The sequence below is a fragment of the Garra rufa genome, chromosome 9 (genome assembly GCF_049309525.1).
Source record: "Garra rufa chromosome 9, GarRuf1.0, whole genome shotgun sequence".
NCBI classification, from domain to species: Eukaryota; Metazoa; Chordata; class Actinopteri; order Cypriniformes; family Cyprinidae; genus Garra; species Garra rufa.
The window spans coordinates 616,451-641,559 of record NC_133369.1 but is presented as its reverse complement, the minus strand read 5'-3'; the positions used below and the strand labels follow the sequence as shown (position 1 = coordinate 641,559).

The 25,109-nt window shown below is 34.1% G+C and overlaps 2 protein-coding genes across 3 annotated transcripts in view; both read right to left on the bottom strand.

The window, feature by feature from the left end:
* The window catches only part of LOC141342753 (CREB-regulated transcription coactivator 2), a 30,129-nt gene extending 6,974 nt beyond the window's left edge, over nucleotides 1-23,155 (bottom strand). Inside the window, exons 1-11 of one of the 2 annotated variants that reach the window (XM_073847281.1) lie at nucleotides 22,857-23,155; nucleotides 18,698-18,799; nucleotides 18,433-18,546; nucleotides 18,276-18,337; nucleotides 16,367-16,438; nucleotides 15,077-15,171; nucleotides 14,915-14,994; nucleotides 13,188-13,237; nucleotides 10,664-10,896; nucleotides 7,729-8,153; nucleotides 268-630 (exon numbers count right to left, since the gene is read on the bottom strand). In XM_073847281.1, the coding sequence (XP_073703382.1) occupies nucleotides 268-630; nucleotides 7,729-8,153; nucleotides 10,664-10,896; nucleotides 13,188-13,237; nucleotides 14,915-14,994; nucleotides 15,077-15,171; nucleotides 16,367-16,438; nucleotides 18,276-18,337; nucleotides 18,433-18,546; nucleotides 18,698-18,799; nucleotides 22,857-23,045 (1,785 nt within the window). In that variant the 5' untranslated portion in view covers nucleotides 23,046-23,155. The remainder of the gene's footprint in view (nucleotides 1-267; nucleotides 631-7,728; nucleotides 8,154-10,663; nucleotides 10,897-13,187; nucleotides 13,238-14,914; nucleotides 14,995-15,076; nucleotides 15,172-16,366; nucleotides 16,439-18,275; nucleotides 18,338-18,432; nucleotides 18,547-18,697; nucleotides 18,800-22,856) is intronic. The other variant, XM_073847282.1, reaches the window with a different exon arrangement.
* Nucleotides 1-25,109, bottom strand: part of dennd4b (DENN/MADD domain containing 4B) — a 116,492-nt gene that overhangs the window by 51,900 nt on the left and 39,483 nt on the right. The window lies entirely within an intron of this gene.

Here is a 25,109-nt window from a genome sequence, read left to right as displayed (position 1 = left end):
AACATTTTAGAAAACTTGTAATACAAAAAATGTTTGCAATTATGACTGTAATCAATCAACTGGGTAAGTAAGGTCAGAAATATTAGTTAATTTTTTTTACCCTATTCACCTGCAGTGTCTCGCTTTAATAATGGAAAGTACTGTGTTATTACCATGTCTGGACCAGTGCTGTTCTACTATTTACAATATAATTTTACAAACAAACAATTATACATTTTAATTTCATGGTGACTATAAGTAAGACCGGTATCTGACAGCATCACTCACGGTGTACAGGTCCAGATCTCCGCTGAGAGCCGGACTGATCTGCTGAAGGGAAGAGAGAGGATGGTGGTGCTGGTCGGATCGGTTCGGTCCGGTCTGCGTCTCCGTCTGCGTGTCCTGCTGTGACATGTCTGTGGGTCTGTAACCGGCGGGGTTGGGCCACTTCAGCGGCTGCATCTGGAAGTTCTGCGTCTTGTGTAGGTTCTGCATGTTGTGCAGGTGAGTCTGCGATGACGGACGGAGCGCATGCGTCTGCGCAGGAACCAGACCCTTCTGAACCTGCTGCTGCTGCTGCTGCTGCTGCCCGAAAGAATACTGAGACAACCTCTGATCCACCTGCAGCCTACTGGTGTCCAGAGCCACTCCCTGAGACAGAAAAATGGAGAACAAGCATCTGAAGATTTCCAAAGTTAAGAAGTTAAACCAAATCCAGAGACTACTAAATTGCCCCTAGCAATAATTTTGATCAAACAATTAGATATGTGTACAGTCGTGGCCCAAAGTTTCGAGAATGACACAAATATTAGTTTTCACAAAGTTTGCTGCTCAACTGCTTTTAGATCTTTGTTTCAGTTGTTTCTGTGATGTACTGAAACATAATTACAAGCATTTCATACGTTTCAAAGGCTTTTATCGACAATTACATGACATTTATGCAGAGAGTCAGTATTTGCAGTGTTGGCCCTTCTTTTTCAGGACCTCTGCAATTCGACTGGGCATGCTCTCAATCAACTTCTGGGCCAAATCCTGACTGATAGCAACCCATTCTTTCATAAACAAAACCCCACTAATTCTGACAAACTCCAAGAAGTGTTTGTCCACCCGCCTCTTGAGGATTGACCACAAGTTCTCAATGGGATCAAGATCTGGGGAGTTTCCAGGCCATGGACCCAAAATTTCAACGTTTTGGTCCCCGAGCCACTTAGTTATCACTTTTGCCTTATGACATGGTGCTCCGTCGTGCTGGAAAATGCATTGTTCTTCACCAAACTGTTGTTGGATTGTTGGAAGAAGTTGCTGTTGGAGGGTGTTTTGGAACCGTTCTTTATTCATGGCTGTGTTTTTGGACAAAATTGTGAGTGAGCCCACTCCCTTGGATGAGAAGCAACCCCACACATGAATGGTCTCAGGATGCTTTACTCAGGCATGTGATTGGCTAAGGACAAAAAAGCAGGAAAATATACTAAGACCCCCCCCGGATAATGATTTGCGGTTGTCGGTTGGGAAAATTAACCAAAATGAGCATCCCTAATAGCTAGCTAATACAAGTAAGTTAATGTTAATGCAGCTTAAACATCCTGCCATAGTAGAAAATCACTCAAAATCAATAATCTAATCCAGGGGTCTTCAACTAAAACGGCTCGAGGTCCAGACAATTATATATAAAAAAACTACTTATGTTTTTTGTTTTTTTTTGTTTTTTCGCGAGACCAGGGTATCTGCAGCATATTTAATCTTAAATTCTACACATTTAAATACTTTTTTTAAAGACCTAAACAAAATTTAATTAATAAATAAATAAATTATTAAAATGACTGTAAAAAGCATGATTTACAATTGAGATACAGATTTCCCAAAACAAAAAAGATTTCTTAAATTATAAAATTCACATTCCAGCCTTCAAGAGTCAAAAGTATAAATTCTTATATTAATTTAAACAATTATTGTCAATCAAGTATTATATTAATTAACATATATTTTATTGCCTTAATTGTTTAAATTTGTATAACACATGATCTTGTCGATCCATCAGATAACATTTACAACTCTACGTGTTTGGTGCTTAAAACCATAGACTGATTTGTTTACATTGGTCTTTTTGACAACAGTAGACACGAGCTGATTAAAAATGTCAGATCATTCTCTTCCAGCAGGAGGCGCTGTCAGAATGATACACAAAGCAGCGCCGCAGATGACTTTGAAACGCGCAGCGCTCATATTTATTCAATGGATAACCTTATAAAGTTCCATCGCAATTCTTGCCTTTTAGTCCCCACATTTAAGACCACCTGAAATAATTAGTCTTTCTTAACCCCTAACACTACAGTCATCAATAAATATGAAGAGCTTTATTTCAAGAACTGACTTTCAAAAACCCTTAGCCTACACAAAATACGTTTCTTTTTATTTTGCAGAAGAGAAATATTAGGGAAGTAAATTAATATCAGCATATGAAGTATATTCGTCTATCATTGTCTCTTAGAGAATGTGCACATTAGATGCTGAAAGCGCTGTTTTTACTTTCACTTTAATATATGCAGTTTTCACGTTGCTTGTGTGATATCCATTGGCTCACCGTCGTGGTTTAAAATATAAATATGTATAAAAATACAGTATAAAAATATATATTTACAATATTTTGCGACATAACCCCAAAATAATGCATTTTCCATCAACGTTTTTCACTCACTGAAAGCTACATCTGTCTGCCGATCTTTTCTCTCCTCACTGCACGGAAGATTGCACCCAAACGCTGACCCTAGTGTGCTTGATATAAATGTATTTATTAGAAATAGCGTTCGGCATTTTTTTTATTATTATTATGTCAAAAGCTTTCACGGTCCGCATGGACGCATCTTGCGGTCCGGAATCATACTTCGCCATCCACCATTTGCGTGGATGGTCGCAAATACGTGACATAGGTCACATTTTCAGGTCGAAAAATCCGGAATTCCGGATTAATCCGGAAAAATCACATCCCTGTTTACTGTTGGCATGACACAGGACTGATGGTAGCGCTCACCTTTTCTTCTCCGGACAAGCCTTTTTCCAGATGCCCCAAACAATCGGAAAGAGGCTTCATCGGAGAATATGACTTTGCCCCGGTCCTCAGCGGTCCATTCGCCATACTTTTTGCAGAAGATTAATCTGTCCCTGATGTTTTTTTGTAGAGAAGTGGCTTCTTTGCTGCCCTTCTTGACACCAGGCCATCTTCCAAAAGTCTTGGCCTGACTGTGTGTTCAGATGCGCTCACACCTGCCTGCTGCCATTCCTGAGCAAGCTCGAGGAAATTTCGACTTTACTCTCGCGACATTTCGCCTTTACTCTTGTAACATTTCGACTTAATTTTCGTAACATTTTGACTTTACTCTCATAACATTTCGACTTTATTTTCGTAACATTTCGACTTTATTTTCGTAACATTTTCGCTTTACTCTTGTAACATTTCGACTTTATTTTCGTAACATTTTGACTTTACTCTCTCGACATTTCAACTTTACTCTCGTAACATTTTGTCTTTACTCTCGTAACATTCTGACTTTATTTTCGTAACATTTCGACTTTACTCTCGCGACATTTCGCCTTTACTCTTGTAACATTTCGACTTAATTTTCGTAACATTTTGACTTTACTCTCATAACATTTCGACTTTATTTTCGTAACATTTCGACTTTATTTTCGTAACATTTTGACTTTATTTTCGTAACATTTTCGCTTTACTCTTGTAACATTTCGACTTTATTTTCGTAACATTTTGACTTTACTCTCTCGACATTTCAACTTTACTCTCGTAACATTTTGTCTTTACTCTCGTAACATTCTGACTTTATTTTCGTAACATTTCGACTTTACTCTCGCGACATTTCGCCTTTACTCTTGTAACATTTCGACTTAATTTTCGTAACATTTTGACTTTACTCTCATAACATTTCGACTTTATTTTCGTAACATTTCGACTTTATTTTCGTAACATTTTGACTTTATTTTCGTAACATTTTCGCTTTACTCTTGTAACATTTCGACTTTATTTTCGTAACATTTTGACTTTACTCTTGTAACATTTCGACTTTATTTTCGTAACATTTCGACTTTATTTTCGTAACATTTTGACTTTACTCTCGTAACATTTCGACTTTATTTTCGTAACATTTTGACTTTACTCTCGTAACATTTTGTCTTTACTCTCGTAACATTCTGACTTTATTTTCGTAACATTTCGACTTTACTCTCTCGACATTTCAACTTTACTCTCGTAACATTTTGTTTTTACTCTCGTAACATTCTGACTTTATTTTCGTAACATTTCGACTTTACTCTTGCGACATTTCGCCTTTACTCTTGTAACATTTCGACTTTACTCTCGCGACATTTCGCCTTTACTCTTGTAACATTTCGACTTTATTTTCGTAACATTTTGTCTTTACTCTCATAACATTTCGACTTTATTTTCGTAACATTTCGACTTTATTTTCGTAACATTTTGACTTTACTCTCGTAACATTTCGACTTTATTTTCGTAACATTTCGACTTTATTTTCGTAACATTTTGACTTTACTCTCGTAACATTTCGACTTTATTTTCGTAACATTTCGAATATATTTTCGTAACATTTTGACTTTCCTCACGTAACATTTCGACTTTACTCTCGTAACATTTTGTCTTTACTCTCGTAACATTCTGACTTTATTTTCGTAACATTTCGAATATATTTTCGTAACATTTTGACTTTACTCTCTCGACATTTCAACTTTACTCTCGTAACATTTTGTCTTTACTCTCGTAACATTCTGACTTTATTTTCGTAACATTTTGACTTTACTCTCTCGACATTTCAACTTTACTCTCGTAACATTTTGTCTTTACTCTCGTAACATTCTGACTTTATTTTCGTAACATTTCGACTTTACTCTCGTAACATTTCGTCTTTACTCTCATAACATTTTGTCTTTACTCTCGAAACATTTCGTCTTTACTCTCGAAACATTTTGACTTTATTTTCGTAACATTTTGTCTTTACTCTCGTAACATTTCAACTTTATTTTCGTAACATTTCGACTTTACTCTCGTAACATTTCGTCTTTACTCTCGTAACATTTCGACTTTATTTTCGTAACATTTTGTCTTTACTCTCGTAACATTTCAACTTTACTCTTGTAACATTTCGACTTTACTCTCGTAACATTTCGTCTTTACTCTCGTAACATTTCGACTTTATTTTCGTAACATTTCGACTTTATTTTCGTAACATTTTGTCTTTACTCTCGTAACATTTCAACTTTATTTTCGTAACATTTCGACTTTACTCTCGTAACATTTCGTCTTTACTCTCGTAACATTTCGACTTTATTTTCGTAACATTTTGTCTTTACTCTCGTAACATTTCAACTTTACTCTTGTAACATTTCGACTTTACTCTCGTAACATTTTGTCTTTACTCTCGTAACATTTCGACTTTATTTTCGTAACATTTCAACTTTATTTTCGTAACATTTTGACTTTACTCTCGTAACATTTCGACTTTATTTTCGTAACATTTCGACTTTATTTTCGTAACATTTTGACTTTACTCTCGTAACATTTCGACTTTATTTTCGTAACATTTCGAATATATTTTCGTAACATTTTGACTTTCCTCACGTAACATTTCGACTTTACTCTCGTAACATTTTGTCTTTACTCTCGTAACATTCTGACTTTATTTTCGTAACATTTCGAATATATTTTCGTAACATTTTGACTTTACTCTCTCGACATTTCAACTTTACTCTCGTAACATTTTGTCTTTACTCTCGTAACATTCTGACTTTATTTTCGTAACATTTCGACTTTACTCTCGTAACATTTCGACTTTATTTTCGTAACATTTTGACTTTACTCTCTCGACATTTCAACTTTACTCTCGTAACATTTTGTCTTTACTCTCGTAACATTCTGACTTTATTTTCGTAACATTTCGACTTTACTCTCGTAACATTTCGTCTTTACTCTCATAACATTTTGTCTTTACTCTCGAAACATTTCGTCTTTACTCTCGAAACATTTTGTCTTTACTCTCGTAACATTCTGACTTTATTTTCGTAACATTTCGACTTTACTCTCTCGACATTTCAACTTTACTCTCGTAACATTTTGTTTTTACTCTCGTAACATTCTGACTTTATTTTCGTAACATTTCGACTTTACTCTTGCGACATTTCGCCTTTACTCTTGTAACATTTCGACTTTACTCTCGCGACATTTCGCCTTTACTCTTGTAACATTTCGACTTTATTTTCGTAACATTTTGTCTTTACTCTCATAACATTTCGACTTTATTTTCGTAACATTTCGACTTTATTTTCGTAACATTTTGACTTTACTCTCGTAACATTTCGACTTTATTTTCGTAACATTTCGACTTTATTTTCGTAACATTTTGACTTTACTCTCGTAACATTTCGACTTTATTTTCGTAACATTTCGAATATATTTTCGTAACATTTTGACTTTCCTCACGTAACATTTCGACTTTACTCTCGTAACATTTTGTCTTTACTCTCGTAACATTCTGACTTTATTTTCGTAACATTTCGAATATATTTTCGTAACATTTTGACTTTACTCTCTCGACATTTCAACTTTACTCTCGTAACATTTTGTCTTTACTCTCGTAACATTCTGACTTTATTTTCGTAACATTTCGACTTTACTCTCGTAACATTTCGACTTTATTTTCGTAACATTTTGACTTTACTCTCTCGACATTTCAACTTTACTCTCGTAACATTTTGTCTTTACTCTCGTAACATTCTGACTTTATTTTCGTAACATTTCGACTTTACTCTCGTAACATTTCGTCTTTACTCTCATAACATTTTGTCTTTACTCTCGAAACATTTCGTCTTTACTCTCGAAACATTTTGACTTTATTTTCGTAACATTTTGTCTTTACTCTCGTAACATTTCAACTTTATTTTCGTAACATTTCGACTTTACTCTCGTAACATTTCGTCTTTACTCTCGTAACATTTCGACTTTATTTTCGTAACATTTTGTCTTTACTCTCGTAACATTTCAACTTTACTCTTGTAACATTTCGACTTTACTCTCGTAACATTTCGTCTTTACTCTCGTAACATTTCGACTTTATTTTCGTAACATTTTGTCTTTACTCTCGTAACATTTCAACTTTACTCTCGTAACATTTCAACTTTATTTTCGTAACATTTCGCCTTTACTCTCGTAACATTTCGACTTTATTTTCGTAACATTTTGACTTTACTCTCACAACATTTCGCAACACTTATTTTGAAGCAGTGTTTTAATGAATGATTAAGTTTATACTCTTTAACTGTTATGTTGTTCTGCTGTTTTGTGTTCAAACAATAATCATTTCTCAAATATTGATTACAATACATGCTGATAAATGTAAGACTGACTTAAATGGTATGAGATGACTGGATTTCAACCAGTCAACTGATTCTTCAACAAATCAACAGATTTCTTTGGTTATTTGGTATGATTGCAATCATGATGCTGTTTTGTCTAAGTCTGTTGGAAATATCCTCCAGCTTTTTTATCTTGAGAGACAAAACTCGCAGTTAATGAGTTAATCGCCGGCATCGGAGATGTCAGTGTCTTTTTTAGCAGCCCCTATGTTCCCATCCCTAAATGTGTGACATTAGTTATCAAATATCATAAAACTGAGGGACTTTTTAATAGCACACATGCTCCTAAATATATCACAGATCACAGATGTTTACCTGTGTGATGGAGCTGAGGGTGGAGGAGGTGGGTGAGAATTGTTTGGGGTGATGTCTGCGCGTGTCTGGAGGCAGGGTGATGGGGGTCAGCTGCGCTCGTCTGCGCGGGGACGTGCTCATCTGCGGAGTGAAGGAGCCCGAGCCGCTGTAGCTGGCGTTACTGGCTGCAGACTGCAGCGACTGACTGCTGAGGGAGGAGTTACTGAGGGACAACTGCAGCGACTGGCCGCTGAGCGATGACCTCAGCGAGGGGGAGGAGCTTAACGAAGACTGGAGGGAGGGGTTGCTCAGGGACGAGTGCAGGGAGGCGGAGCTCAGCGAGTTGGGGAACGAGTGGCTGCTGAGAGACGAGCGGATGTTGGGGTTGCTAAGCGACGACTGGAGGGAGGGGTTACTGGATGTGCCCTGCAGAGACGGCAGCAGACCTGCACAAATACAAACACAGCCATCAGCATCACAGTATATGAAACTGAGATTCAGCATTAGAGCTGCTGTTTCAGAATACAGTCATTTCTAAAAAAAATGTAACAAATGAGTGACTCTTTTTCCTTTCTGTAACCAACTTAGATCATGTTACGCGACACACTGGATTGTGATTGGTCGACGGCAGCATTCCACAATCCAATAATTTTGTTCAATCCAGTCAAATTTATTCGTATATTTAAAACAAACATTGTTTCAAATTAGCTTTACAGAAAATCATAATGTTAATGTATAGAATTAAGGCTGTCAAGCGATTAAAATTTTTAATCAATGAATTAATCTTATCAGTTTTGTCTGAGAAATTATCCACTAAAAGAAACTTATTAAATTATTACATAAACCGTTACATAAAACATACTGTGTTTTGATGAGAAGAGACATTACAAAAAAAAACTTTAGAAAGAAATATGTTAATTAAATTGCGATCAAAAATAAAAGTGTGTGTGTGTGTATATACTGTGTATATTTATTATTTATTTATAAAGACACAAACATACAGTATATACTTTGAAGATATTTACATGTTTATATTTATATTCATATAATTGATATTATATATAAATATATATTTATAACATAAAAAATGTTTGGGATCAGTAAGATTTTTAATGCTTTTTAAAGAAGAATTTTCTGCTCAACAAGGCTGTGTTTGTTTGATTAAAAATACAGAAGAAAACTGTAATATTATACAATGTTAATGCTATTTAAAATAGTGGGTTTCTATTTCATTATACTTTAAAATATAATTTATTCCTGTGATGCAAAGCTGAATTTTCAGCATCATTACTGCAGTCTTCAGTGTCACATGATCCTTCAGAAATCATTCTGATCTACTAATTTATTATCAATGTTGGAAACAGATTTTTTTGGAACCTGTGATACTTATTTTCAGGATTCTTTAATAAATAAAACATTAAAAAGAACAGCATTTATTTAAAATAGAAAACTTTTGTAACAAACACCTTGTTCAAAGTTTGGAGTCAGTAAATGTTTTCTTTCTTTCTCTCTCTGAAAGAAATTAATAGTTTTATTTAAGGGTGTGTAAAATTGATAAAAAGTTATAAAGACTTACGTTGTAAAATATTTCTATTTTGAGTAAATGCTGTTCTTTTTAACTTTTTATTCATCCAAGAATTCACAGGTTCCAAAAAAATATTAAGCAGCACAACTGTTTCCAACATTGATAATAAAAGTAATAAATCGGCATATTAGAATCATTTCTGAAGGATCATGTGACACCGAATACTGGAGCAATGATGCTGATGAAAATTCAGCTTTGAGCTCACAGAAATAAATTATATTTTAAAGTATATTAATATAAAAAACATATTTTGAATTGCAATAATATTATTTCATAATATTACTTTTTTCTGTATTTTTGATCAAATGGAACTTAAAAAAAAAAACCATAAAAAATCTTACTGATCCCAAACTTTTGAGCGGCAGTGTATATACTTAATAACATAACATTTTTAGTTTAGTTGTGATTAATTGCAATTAATCGTTGCCCAGCACTAATAAATAATGAAAATAAATGGGTATTGATGTTTTTTAATGAATATTGAAATATGAAAACTGATACTCTTAATATAAAAATGAAAGCACCAGTAGGTGGCAGCAAGTCTCTAAGTCTAATAAGTGAGTCATTTATTTAACTGATTTGTTCAAACAGCTGATTCGATCGGAAACGAGGCGTCTTTATGACTGACTCACTTGATTCATTCAAATGTCTGATTCTTTCAAAAATTAAGCAAGTGAGCATCTTTGATTAAAACACAGACTCACTCAGTTCATTAAAACCTGAACTGAATAATGACATTACTGTCTTCTGTTTTTGTTGAATCAAACTGGTTTCATACTTCATAGATGTTATTAAAAGTGAACTGAATCTACACTGAACTAAACAAAATAATGTGTTTTTTGAGCTCATATTTGATGAAATTTGTATCATAGATTCAGTTATTTCCCATTTTCCTTTTTATTACTCTGAATCTGTATTGTATAAAGCGCTATATAAATAAAAGAAAATTTACAGTGTTCGTACAAACACTGTAAAATGAAATTCCAGGACTCTCAAATACTTTTCACAAGCACTACTTATCAACACAAAACCATCTTCAAATTCTAAAAAAAACAGATAATTAGATAAATAAAAATATACTAATAAATAAATAGCAAAAATAAAGTGAAGCACATGCCAAATATTATTACTAGGGATTTGTATTTTTGTATAATTATACGAAAAAGGTATGATGTTTTTTGCGTGAAAATGTGCTTGTTGAAACACTAATTTCAAAGATACATTGTCTTTCAAGAATTCAAGCACTTTTCAAGTACCTCTTCAGGAATATTGCTATTTTCAAAGGTTTTCCAGGCCTTAAATTTAAAAAAGTCAAATCTTATGAGGCACATGTTTGGACAGATGAATGTTGGAGGTGATCACATGACTGACCGATGGAGTGGAAGGCGTTGGGGCTGTTGATGCCGAGCTGCGTGAGGGTGCAGGTCAGGTTCCCCGTGCTGCTGCCGCCGCTCAGAGAAGGGTATCCCGGCTCGTCCGGGTCCAGCGGGGTCGGCAGCGGGGACGGGAAGTGCAGGCTGGTCAGATCCGGCAGAGAGCCGCCCGTATTCAACATTGTGGGGCCGTGAGGAGCGCCGCCCTGCTGGTCCGGAGACGGAAACACACTGAACACAAACACAGGAGAAACAGGTCAGATACTGAGGCTGAAAACAAGAAACTGATCAGACTTAAAACAGGAACCAGTCTTCAGCGGACAGAGATAATATCATCACCACAGACACTTTCAATATAACCAACCAGTAAACACATTATCGGTCATTCCAATCACTGACTCTCAAAGCAGAGACACTTTACTTTTTACAACCATCATATGTGACCCTGGACCACAAACCCTGGCATAAGAGTCAATTTCTCTGAAATTGAGATTTATAAATCTGTAAGCTGATAAAATAAGCTTTCCATTGATGTATGGTTTGTTAGGATAGGACAATATGTGGCTGAAAAAATCTAAATATTGAGAAAATCGCCTTTAAAGTTGTCCAAATTAAGTTCTTAACGCATATTACTAATCAAAAATGAACTTTTAATATATCTGCTGTAGGAAATTTACAAAATATCTTCATGGAACATGATCTTTACTTAATATACTAATGAATTTTGGCATAAAATCGATCATTTTGACCCAACTACAACTATTTGAAAATCTGGAATCTGAGGGTGCAAAAAAAAAAAAATCTAAATTACTGAGAAGATTGCCTTTAAAGTTGTCAAAATTAAGTTCTTAACAATGCATATTATTAATATCAAAACTTAAGAACACATTGGAACACATTCTTTACTTAATTTCCTAATGATACAATGTATTTTTGGCTATTGCTACAAATATACCTGTGCTACTTAAGGCTGGTTTTGTCCTCCAGGGTCACATATATGTGAACCGACTGCTATGCATTTTATTTGTTATGTGCTTAAATAACATCTGACTGCTGTAGCATATAATAATTCAGCTTGCATTAACACAGACTTACGTATAAAGGTATAAATATGTTCTGAAACTAAGAGTGAGACTGACGCACACAAGCAGCAGTGCAGTAGAAAACCAGAACAAAAAACCCCTTCAGACAAGAAATACAACCAGTCAATAAACCACTTTAACCAAGCGTGTGTGTCTGTGTGTTTTATCACAGTGAATTAGTGCTGAGTAGACATGCATTCAAATCTAAACATGCTGTGAAGCAAAACCACAAACTGAAGATCTTGACCTTGATCTTGAACTCATTATACTGATCAGAACAGACATGTAAACAATATCTGAAAATGTTGTACTATTACAACATATTTATATATTATTGAAAAAAAATGTTTTCATATATATATATATAATATATTACTAAATAATTATAATTACTATAATCATAATCAGTGTTGGAGGTAACTTATTACAAGTAACAAAAGTTACAAAAATTACAAAATTTTTAAAGGCATTACTTTTTAATTTACAAGAAAATAAAATAAGTAACACCAGTTACTTTTGTTTTCCATTTATTGACTTGCACAAAAACAGATTCAGCATTCCTCCAAATGAATAAACAGTGAATTGCAAACTCAGAATATGGCGCAAACATGCAATAATTAAATATGTTAAATAATACAAATATCCTTTATGTATTTAATCCCATTTTATTAACCGATGTCTTTGCAGCTGCGCTTCGATGATCAAATTCAATTATACTAATAAGCAAAAATTACTTTAGATTAACATTTGTGCTTAATTTTTGTTATTGCTGAAAAATTTCTTCTGCGTTTTTCTGCACAGACGTGAATTTACTTTTCCTTCAAACTGAGGCTCATTCATTTCACTTTTTGGCGTGACAGTGTTTACATTTGCCAAAAATATAGCTTTTCGTATAAAAAAAATAAACAAGCAAGCCCAGATTTGAAAAGTAACGTAAAGCATTACTTTTCATAAAAAGTAACTAAGTAACGTAATTAGTTACTTTTTTTAGGGAGTAACGCAATATTGTAATGCATTACTTTTAAAAGTAACTTTCCCCAACACTGAATGACTCATAAGCTTAATGGTTTATGGTTTTAATTTTTTTCTTTGGGTGACAATTTTTGGTTTCAACCAATGGTTTTCACTAGGATTTATCAGAAGTGCTGAGGTTAGTCTGAGTAATAGATGAGTACAGCGCACACACACTCACACACACACACACACACACACACACACACACACACACACACACACACACACACACACACACACACACACTCACACACACACACACACACACACACACACACACACACACACACACACACACACAAACACACAAACACACAAACACACACACACACACACACACACACACACACACACACACACACACACGAAGAGCCGTGTGAATGATTGATGGTGTGTGCAGGCGTGTGATTGGCCGGTTGGACTCACGTGATTCCAGGCACCTCACAGGACTTTGGTCGTGAAGTGAGCAGCGGCAGCTGAAGAGAAGAAGAAACAAACTGTGTGTTGATCTATAATGAGACTGAACATGAGGACAGCATTCAGTGTGTTTATCAAAGGATTACTCCCCCATATCATCCAAGATGTTCATGTCTTTCTTCAGTTGCAAAGAAATTTTTTTTTTTGAGAAAAACATTCTGGAATTTTCCTCCGTATAGTGGACTTCAGTGGTGCTCAACGGATTGAAGGTTACAAATCCAGTTTAAATGCAGCTTCAAAGAGCTCTAAACTATCTTAGCCATATCTAGCGAAACGCTCAGTTATTTTCTAAAAAAAACAAATTATATTTATATACTTTTTAACCTCAAATGTACAGAAAAGGTCAAACGCCCTTTACAAAACAAGGTAAAACAGCGATGTAGGACGAAGTTGGAGTAGAAAATGAGATGTTTTTCAACATACCCTAACTGTCTTGAACTGGAGCGCACAGAGTATGCATTTGTGGTTAAAACGTGTATAAACTGTCAATTTTTTAAAAAGATAACTGATCGTTTCGCTAGATAAGACTCTTCTTCCTCAGCTGGGATCAATAAGAGTCCTTTGAAGCTGCATTTAGGAAGTTCAAACTCGTGGGCACCATTGAAGTCTAATAGAAATAAAACTTTGCGACTGAAGAAACAAAGACATGAACATCTTAGATGACAAGGGGGTGAGTAAAATATCAGGGAATTTTATTCTGGTAATGGAGTAATCCTTTAAGCCCTTTAACACACATAACATGAGATATCAGGGTAAGCAAAATGTCAAAATCTCTGGTAGCCCTTCAGGCAGGTACTCTTCAGATTTTGGTGGCCTGATTAATTAATTAATTTAACTAGCCCAAATAATAAAAAAAACTAAAGACAGGAGTCTAAACTTAATCAAATGTTTTCAATACACAAATATAAACAAATATCAAGGAAGGAATTTTATTTCACTATTTGGTGTATCTGCAGAATTTTTAAATATCAATTTAAGGCAATTTATAAATCGAGTATATCATTTACTATATTTATTTAAAACATAAATATTACTGTCTTAATTGTTTAGTATTTTAGAAGGCACATTAACTTCCTTCACATTTACAACTCTATGTGTTTGCTGCATAAAAACATGGGTCGATAATTGCAATCAAGACCGTGAACAGCTGAAAAAAATGTGGAAATAAAAATTAATTCTCTGTCAGGAGGGAGCGCTGAAATACTACGGTTTCCCTAGTAACGGCTGAACACAAAGCAGCATTAATGTTGTTTTATCAGCATGAAATGTAAATGCCAACGTTTCTGAGGACAGTCGGTTCCCTTCAGATACATTCATATAAAGACATCCGTGCCGCGATTTGACTTTGAAACCTAAAGTGTGCATATTTATTCAATGACATCATTGCCTTTTGAAGTTTAATCCAGCCCTATCGTGATAATCGTCTTTCCGTCCCCAAATGTAAGACCTCCTAAATTATAATTGAGAATTTTCTTATACTATTTAACATATTTAAAACTTTTTATGGCCTTAAATTTGATACAACTAAATTGAGGAGTTCCAGGACCTGCAGGAGCCCTCTCCTTTACGATAGACCGTCGGACAGGCCGGTCAAACATTTTGGTTGCCCGACTGGACAATACAATAGCCCTGGGACGTCGGGATAGCGATTTTGTGAGCCCTGGATATGGTCGCACCTTTCTAGAGTCCCAAGGTTTGAGGAGGCGTCCGTCGTCAGGTCTGTTCTCCTCGATGGGAGGAACAGGATAGGAGAAGACTGCAGGAGGAACAGAAGTCGATCAGTAGAGACTCAAACACACATCTGATGAGTGTCACAAACACACAGGAGTGTCACTGACCGGCCCGACGACCCGACGCGTTGAGTCCTGCGGTGAACGGATCTCCAGCCGGAGGATTCATCACACTCGTGTGCAGCGCCGAATCTGAATTAGTCCTGCAGACACAAACATAAAACACGTGAGACACGCGAAACACACTCAGAGATGTGAGACTTACTGAAGGACCGACGAGAAGAACGAAAACCCTGGACAAACGTCCATCAATCTAGTGATTTCTGACCGAGAGAGAGAGAGATGGCTCATCTGAACAATACAGGGCTTTGAGATTTGACGAAAATATTCAATAATTTATTAAAACAAGAAATGTAAAATTAAAATAAATAATTAATTTTTTAGAAATTTTAAAAAGTCACTAAAAATAAATCGTTACGGCATAAAAGCAAAATTAATGAACTTCTAAAAAAAAAAAATCTGCAAAATAAACACATACTAAAAATTAAACCATAAAAATGTCAAAATAAAATAAATAAATAATTTGACAATAAAAGAAACCAAACTACTCGAAATTAAATAAGAAAAAAAATGTTACAATTAATAAAATGTGACCCTGGACCACAAAATTAGCCGTAAGGGTCAATTTTTTAAAATTGAGATTTATACATCTTCTAAAATATTCTTATAAATAAATAAGCAGACAATATTTGGCTAAGATACGACTGGTGCAAAAACCTAAAAATATTGAGAGAATGGTCTTTAAAGTTGTCCAAATGAAGTTTTTAGCAATGCATATTACTAATCAAACATTTAGTTTTGATATATTTACAGTAGCAAAATATCTTCATGGAACATGATCTTAACATCACAACCATTTGTGGCATAAAAGGAAATCTGATCGTTCTGACCCATACAATGTATTGTTGGCTATTGCTACAAATATACCACAGCGACTTAAGACTGGTTTTGTGCTCCAGAGTCACAAATAAATAATTATAAAATGAAATGAAAATAAATCACAAAGATGTAAAATAAAAAAATAATAACTAGTGTCAAGACAAACTTTAGGTCGGCTTGAGAAAGCCTAGCTTGAAAGTTTAAAGCAGCTGTAGAAGCTGTAGAAGTTTTGTTAGATTAGTGGATTAATTAAACCATAAAAATAAAATGAATCAATTAAATACATAATTTTACAACAAAAACAAATAACACACAATATAAAGCACTTGCTACAATTTAGAGAAATAATTTAAAAATAGAAACCATTGAAATAAAATGTTCTACAAAATAAATCAATAAATATAGTGTTAAAGCCATGAGCAGGAGGAGGAGGCGCTGCAGAAGTGTTTTCTGGTTCACCTGTTGAGGGCTGTGGTCGGCAGCTGCTGGAATATCTGGCTCTTGTCCGTCGGAAAACTACTGTTCCAGTTCCTTCATGATGGACAGAGAAACCTCTGTTACTTCCAGAAGAGAAGAAGACAAACTCAAGAGAAGAGCAGCTTTGCCAAAGAACCAGAGCAGCGGAGGACAGATGGAAAGCAGGAAGAGCTAAAGACAGACTGACCAAACGAACACCTCTGCGGTCAGTCAGTGTGTGTGACGTTGATCATCATCACTATATCAGCTCCGTCTGTCATCAGTCCAGAAGATCAGAATCAGAGGACAAAGAGACCAGGAACAGAAGCAAAGAGAGAATCTCCAGAACAAGAGAGGAACAGCAGACGATGCGGAAAACGCAGGAGAGAGCTGCTATAGTGCTCACACACACACACACACAGTCCACAAATACGGCACAAATCAACACCTTTAACCTTCAGGAAGTGACATCACTGCTATAATGTTCTAAAGAGCTCAATGATTTACATTACAAGCATCAGAATTTCATCAAGTTTGGGATCAGTAAGACTTGTAATGTTTTTTAAAGAATTAAAATATTTTATTCCTGTGATGCAAAGCTGAATTTTCATCAGCTGTTACTCCAGTCTTCAGTGTCACATGATCCTTCAGAAATCATTCTAATCTACTGATTTATTACTTTTATTATCAATGTTGGCAACAGTTGTGCTACCACATATTTTTTTGGAACCTGTGATTCTTTTTTCAGGATTCTCTGATGAATAAAACGTTTAAAAAGAACAGCATTTATTAAAAATATAAATCTTTTCTAATAATGTAAGTCTTTGTAAGCCCTGTCACTTTTTATCAATTGAACACATCCTTGCTGAATAAAAGTAATAATTTCTTACATAAAAAGTAAGAATACAAGTCTGGAATCTGAGGGTGCAAAAAAAATCTAAATATTGAGAAAATCGCCTTTAAAGTTGTCCAAATGAAGTTCTTAGCAATGCATACTACTAATCAAAAATTAGGTTTTAATATATTTATGGTAGGAAATTGACTAAATTTCTTCATGCAACAGGATCTTTACTAAGATAAAAAAAAAAAAAAAAAAGAGTATTTAAGAAAAAGTAGATATTTTTGACCCTGGACCACAACATTTTTTGAAATTAAGATTTATACATCATCTAATGGCTGAATAAATAATCTGTCCATTGATGAATGACTATTTTTGGCCAAGATTTGAAAATCTGCAAACTGAGGGTGGGAAAAAAAAGTCTAAATATTGAGGAAATCACCTTTAAAGTTGTTCAAATGAAGTTCTTAGCAATGCATATTACTAATCTAAAATTAAGTTTTGATATATTTATGATGGGAAATGTACAAAATATCTTCATGGAACATGATCTTAATATCCTAATGATTTTTGGCATTAAAGAAAAACAGATCATTTTGACCCATTCAATGCATTTTTGGCTATTGCTACAAATATACCCTGGTTTTGTGCTCCAGGGTCACATATTTTATTTTACATTACATCTGTAAATTTTTTTATATTCAAATGTTAAAACGCCAGCTGCAATTTGATATGTCACAATTTAAATTTTTATTTCCATTCTGAACACTTTTAAGCGTCGTTCAGACTGTCAGCCCAAATCCGATTGAAATCCGATCATATTTAGGTAGTCCGAACAGCAATGAACTACATGAAATACGCTTTTTCACGTTTTCATGCCACGTAAAACGTAAACATGTCAGATGTTTTTGTGGAAAACATAACTAACGTCTTTGCGTGGACATCCGATTCCATCCAGATATGGACAAAATCGGATTTGGGCTGACAGTCTGAACGAGTCTTTAGTGTAAAGCTCCGCCTCTCTGTCAGTAAGCGGTCGTGATTGACAGGAGAGTGAACCAATGAGCACGTTACCTTCTCCAGCTGGGGTCAGGGGGCGGAGACAGATACACAGAGCTGCTGTGAGAGCTGTCCGCCTGAGGTCAGAGGTCAAGGACACCAACAGCATCATCATAATAACGCCATACACACACATAAAACATGCAGGAGAGACTGAGACGAGGAAGGATACTTGTCTTCTGTAGGGTCTGCTGGGAGAGATGAAGCGCCGCTCCCTTTGAACCCGCTCCACCAGACCGTGATGCCGCGTGGAGCGACTCGAGTCCAGCGGAGAGTGAAACGAGCCCTGAGAGACACACACACACACACACACACACACACACACACACACACACACACACACACATGGGTTTAAACAAGGTGTAATGAGCTCACTTACTCATTCACACACACCCACACACTCATATATATACTCATATACACACACACACACACACCTGAAGCTCTGAGGAGTTTCTGCCGATCTGGTTGACGTTGGGCAGAGATCCGCCGTAATACGGGCCCTGAGTTCTGGCCAACCGGACCTTCTGCGCCTGGATCTGAAACACAAGATGAGAAGTTCAGATCCTGAACACGCGTGACATCCCAATGCAATGCGCTCCACTTGACCTTCTTTTCCAGTATGACAAATGAACAGGAAGTCATTATCAGCTCTGACATTTACTTGACTCATTATCTGACTTACAAGACTTAAGACAATTTACATAACCTCACAGGGTTCCGATGTGATGAAAATAGTTCATTATTAAATCATACAAATGTAAACTAATTAATTTTAAAATAAAAAACTGCTAAATAAAAGTTACTAAAAATAAAGCATAAAAATTTTTTTTTTTAATCTTGCAGATGAAACACTTACTAAAAAGTATTAAACCATAAATATGTGAAGTTCAAATGAATAAACAACATAAAAATAAAAGTGACTAATAGTAAATCATAAAAAAGATAAATCTCTATAATAGAACAAAGTTGTCAAAAAAACTAGTCAATATAAAACATTTGCTAATAATCTATTAAAATAATAAAAAGTTGCAATTAAAACTAAGTTGAAATACATATTTAAAAAATATTGAAAATTACATTTTTTTATTATTTTAGAAACTTTTTAAAATGATAAACTTTTACAAAATGTATAAAATCTCAAAAAGCCCAATTAAAGTCATTTTAAAATTAAAACAATCTAAATAAAACTTTCATTAATCTTAAAAAAGTAAATAAATAAAATAGAATGGAATAATCAACTTAATAGAAAAATGCAGCAATATTTTCTGTTTACATGCACTGCCGCTCAAAAGTTTAGGATCAGGAAGATTTGTAATGGTTTTAACAAAAAGAATTCTTATATGCTCATCAAGGCTGCATTTACTTGGTCAAAAATACAAAATTTTTTACTGTGAAATATTTGTACAGTTTAAAATAATGGTGTTCTATATTAATATATTTTAAAATCTAATTTATTCCTGTGATGCAAAGCTGAATTTTTATCAGCCATTACTTCAGTTTTCAGTGTCTAATATACTGATTTATTACTTTTGAATGTTGAAATCATCAAAAATGAAACAGTTGTGCTGCTTATTATTCTTTTTTGGAACCTAAGATACTTTTTTCAGGATTCTTTGATGAATTAAAAAGTAAAAAAGAGAGAAAGAAAGAAAAGAGAAGAAAAAAAATGTACTGACCCCAAACTTTGAGGTGTTTTATTGTTACGAAAGTTTTCTATTTTAAATAAATGCTGTTTTGTTTAAAAAAAAATATTAAGCAGCACAACTGTTTCCATCACTGATAACAAATCAGCATATTAGACTGATTTCTGAAGAATCATGTGACACTGAAGACTGCAGTAATGATGCTGAAAATTCAGCTTTGCATCACAGGAATCAATTACATTTTAAAATATATTCACACAGAAAATCACTATTTTAAATTGCATTTCACAATATGACAGTTTTTTCTGTATTTTTTATTAAATAAATGCAAAAGTCTCCTTTGAAAAGCATTAAAAATCTTACTGATCCCAAACTTTTGAGTGGCAGTGTACACATTTACGTCTGAGAGCTGTTTATAAAGCGATTATAAGCTGTCTAGTGCTGTCTTGATGAATATACACACACAGCCAGATGATGTTTACATGCAAACCATAACTCATGCTGGAAAAAGCTCTCCATTCCCTATTGAGTCTGAGAGTGTTTGTCAGGGTCAGAGGTCAAACTGATCAAGGTTAACCACTCTGACCGCCCCTCATCACAGTTTACACACACGTCACGCTCCGCTGGAGACACACACACACACACACATCCAGAACAATCTGCAGCTCTCCACAACATACACGAGGAGATCGTGAAGCTCATGAAGACTGTGATGATGAGACCAGATGCAAATCTGACCTTTGACCCTTACACATGCTATTGAACCGGACGACACATGACGGTACATCACTGTGTCTGTGTGACAAAATATATATATATATAAACTAAGTACATCTAAAAGTGTATAATTGCTGCAAAAATGACTTTAAAAAAAATTTAAATATGAAAATAAAATAAAATGTTTCATTTTTTAAATTTAAATTTTGCATGTGGTTTATTTCACTATTTGTTTAATACAAACGAAATAAAAGCTAAATTAAAATCCATAACAAAACAAACAAATCAAAATAAACCCCCTAGTAAATATTAATGTAATGATAGGATGCAAAACAAAAACAATTATAAGTGGTTTATTTAAATTGTTTTTATTTTACAATCATCAAAATAAAACTCCAAAACTTAAAAGACTTTAAATGTAAAAATCTAAATATAGCTTACTAAAATCTAGTTGAATCATATAAGTTACATTAAATTAAATCAAACATATAATGTAAATAAATGTGACCCTGGAGCACAAAACCAGTCTTAAGTAGCACAATAGCTAAAAATACATTGCATGGGTTAAAATTATCAACTTTTCTTTTATGCCAAAAATCATTAGGGATATTAAGATCATGTTCCATGAAGATATTTAGTAAATTTCTTACCCTAAATATATCAAAACTTCATTTTTGATTAGTAATATGCATTGCTAAGAACTTCATTTGGACAACTTTAAAGGTGATTTTCTCAATATATTGATTTTTTTTCCACCCTCAGATTCTAGATTTTTAAATAGTTGTATCTCAACCAAATATTGTCCTGTCCTAACAAACCAGACATCAACGGAAATTGATTTATTATTATACGTTTATAGATGATGTATAAATCTCAGTTTCAAAAAACTGACCCTTATAACTGGGTTTGTGCTCCAGGGTCATGTACATGTTTATTTTGTTTGGCTGAATGTCACTGATTTAGATTCATAATTTGAAACATTTACTATAAATTAATTATTACATCTAAAATGTATAATTGATGCAAAATAAAACAGTAAAATGTAACTGACTTTTACATTGCAATATATATATATATATATATATATATATATATATATATATATATATATATATATATATATATGTGTGTGTGTGTGTGTGTGTGTGTGTGTTTGCATTTTTTTAATAATAATAATAATAATAATTTTATAATTTAATAAAGTTAGTAAGGTTTTTTTTTTCAAATAAAAACAATCAAAATAAATTTTAAATTAAAATAAAACAAACAAATCATATCACTTTGTAAATACAAATATAAAAAAATATATGTTTTAGTAAGTGGTACATTTTGATCGCATCTGAAATTATCAAAATAAAACTCTAAAACATAATAAAAAATCATTTAAAATAAAAAAATGTAAATACAGCTTACAAAAACTTACAAATCAAACTGAATCTAATTTATTGGACTAAATTAAATGAAAAAATATATATATAAATAACTGTACAAAGATATGAACATATTTCACTTTTAATAGGTGTTTTAGTCAGTTATTGATGACCAATGTCACTGCTGAGGTGAAAGTGTAAAGCTCAGTTAATCTAATATGAGCAGGACTAGTAATGCTAGTAAAGGTCAAGTGTTTGAGACTGACTGATCTCTGACATCAACTTAACAAACCAGCTCTGACATTAACATTAACATTAGTTAATAAAGTTATCAATCTGACATCTGCCACCGCATCCACACAGACATACCATACATGTCCACAAAATACCACGGTACACAGCCTGACAGCACACAAAGTACATCAGACTGATAGATCAGCCTTCACATGTGATGTTTGACACAGACACAGTGAAATAAACGCCACAACTCCAAAATATCGTTTGATTTATTAAGACTGAAGTGTATGAGGAGCTCATGCTAATCTGCTGCTAACCGCTTCCTGTCTGAGAGTCCCATCAAACTCACACACGCATTAAACGCGTTTTAACTGTCGTTTGCTGTCGGTGTAACTCTAATAACACCTGTCACGTAATTCAAGCGCCTTTAACGTCTTTCCCCGCTTCCGTTTTCGTGATATCCGCGATATTTTCGTTAGCTTCCGTTAGCTAGCGCGCTACTACCTGCTCAGGCGCGCTCCTGCCAGCCGCCGCGCGCGCTCACGAGGCGAGAGAAAAACACGGATTTGACAGTTTCCAGCGGGAAAGTGGGATCCACGGGCCGGTGCCGTGTTTGTGTACGTTACCCGGGTGGAAGTGAGGTCCATCATGACCTCTTGGAACGCCGCCGTCTCCTCCGCCTGCCTCTGCGTGTGCAGTGCGATCTTCTCGCTGAACTTTCGCGGGTTGGAGGCGCCAGGAACGGGAACAGAACCGCCGTGATTCGGCCCCGGTGCCGGTCCGCAAGCTCCCGCAGTAGCACCCGCGGAAGACATGATGAGAGAGCCCCGAACTCACATACAGACCGAAGAACCGACCGACGGACACACACTGACAGAGAGACTAGAGAGAGAGAGTCACGGACACGAGCCCTCTAGGGGCACGAGCGAGACTTACACATAAACACACACACACACACACACACACACACACATATATTTGACACACAAACACACTCCAACACACTGTACATTCTCGACACCGGTATTGGACAACGTTACTTTTAAAAGTAATGCAGTACAATATTGCGTTACTCTCTTAGAAAAGTAACGAATGGTCGTTACTTTTAATGAAAAGTCGTGCGTTATGTTCATTTCACGTTACTTTCTGTTTTTACCAGAGTTGGGTAGTAATTGTTTACATGTGATCTGGATTACGTAATCAGATTACAACAATGAAGTATTTGTAATTAGATTAAATTACATTTTAAAATACAACTACAGTTAGTTTTTATGAAAAGTAGCGTGTTATGTTTATTCCGCGTTACTTTCTTTGTTTTTACCAGAGCTGGGTCGTAACTGATTACATGTCATTTGGATTACGTAATCAGATTACAAAAACTAAGTACATGGAATAAGATTAAATTACATTTTAAAATACTAATGCGGTTACTTTTTTATGGATTACATGATTACATATTATTTACATAATAATAATAAATTATGCATAATTTATTGATTCTCCCTAACTCTTCATTTTCATCTTTTACTATTTTTCTAAAATAGCTAGAGATTATATAAATGACTAAAATTAATTATTAGCTTTTTTTAACTAAATAAAAAAAACCTGCACTTTGGGAAACATTGTTAATAACAACAAATGAAATCTATTTTCTTACTCTTTGTATTTTTACAATTTAAATTTTTACAAGATTAAATTACATTTTAAAATACAACTGCAGTTACTTTTTTTATAGATTGCATGATTACATATTATGTACACAATAATAATAAATTATTCCTAACTCTTCATTTTCATCTTTTACTTTTTTTTCTAAAATAGCTAGAGTTTATATACATTCAGAAAGTCTTTGAGTTTTGTGGACATTTACACAAAGTTCAATTATTAAGGTGACGATGCGGCATTTGGATTTAAAAGATGATTTCAGGTTTAAGAAGTGTTTCAACATTACTGATCAACTACTGATGTATTATTTAACCATGTTTAACGTCTTTGAAAGACCACACTTTTTTGTCATCTGATCCTCTTTCACTTCATTTATTTGCTTGAAGTGCCCCTGAGATTTTAAAATGATTATTTTAATAATTATTACATTTGCATGTTCATTGGTTCTCTGACGTCGATTATGGTACCATGACAAATAAAATATTTCATTTTTTTAGATTGATTTGTCTTAATTTTAACATTTTTTAATGATTTAATTATTAGCATACCATTGTTAATAACAACAAATGGAATATATGTTCTTACTCTTTTTTATTTTTATGTCAGTATGGTACAAGATTATTCAATTTAAATCAAGCGAGATAGATCAAAAGTAATCTAAAATCAGGCTGATTATATTACCTAAAATGTGTTTAATTACAATTGAATTCATGTCATTTGGAATCAGTAACAGGTTACAATTTGTAAGTAATCTACTTTGGTTTTTAATATATAAAAAGTTCTATTTTTGGCAATTTTAAACATCCTTTGACTCCGAAAGTGAAATGAATAAGCCTTGGGCTGAAAGAAGTGTGTATTCTCGTCTGTACAGCAGAGGGACGATTTCTCTCAACATGGCAACATTAGAGCTGTCAGTCAATACGTGGAAAACAAAGTAACTTTTTCTTGTAAATGAAAAAGTATTGTGTTACTTCACTAGTTAGTTAAGAAAAGTAATCTGATTGTTACTCTCAACACTGCTCACCACACATAAACACAAAAACGTACATTCTCAACAAACACAAACTCACCATTATCATATTTATTTTAATTAAATGAATATTATAGAGATAATTCAGAATATTTCCATAAGTAAACTACTTAATTAGCCACTCCTAATTTCTCTAAATAAACAGTTTGAAAATGAGTCATTATAGCAGATGTTTGGAGGTTCA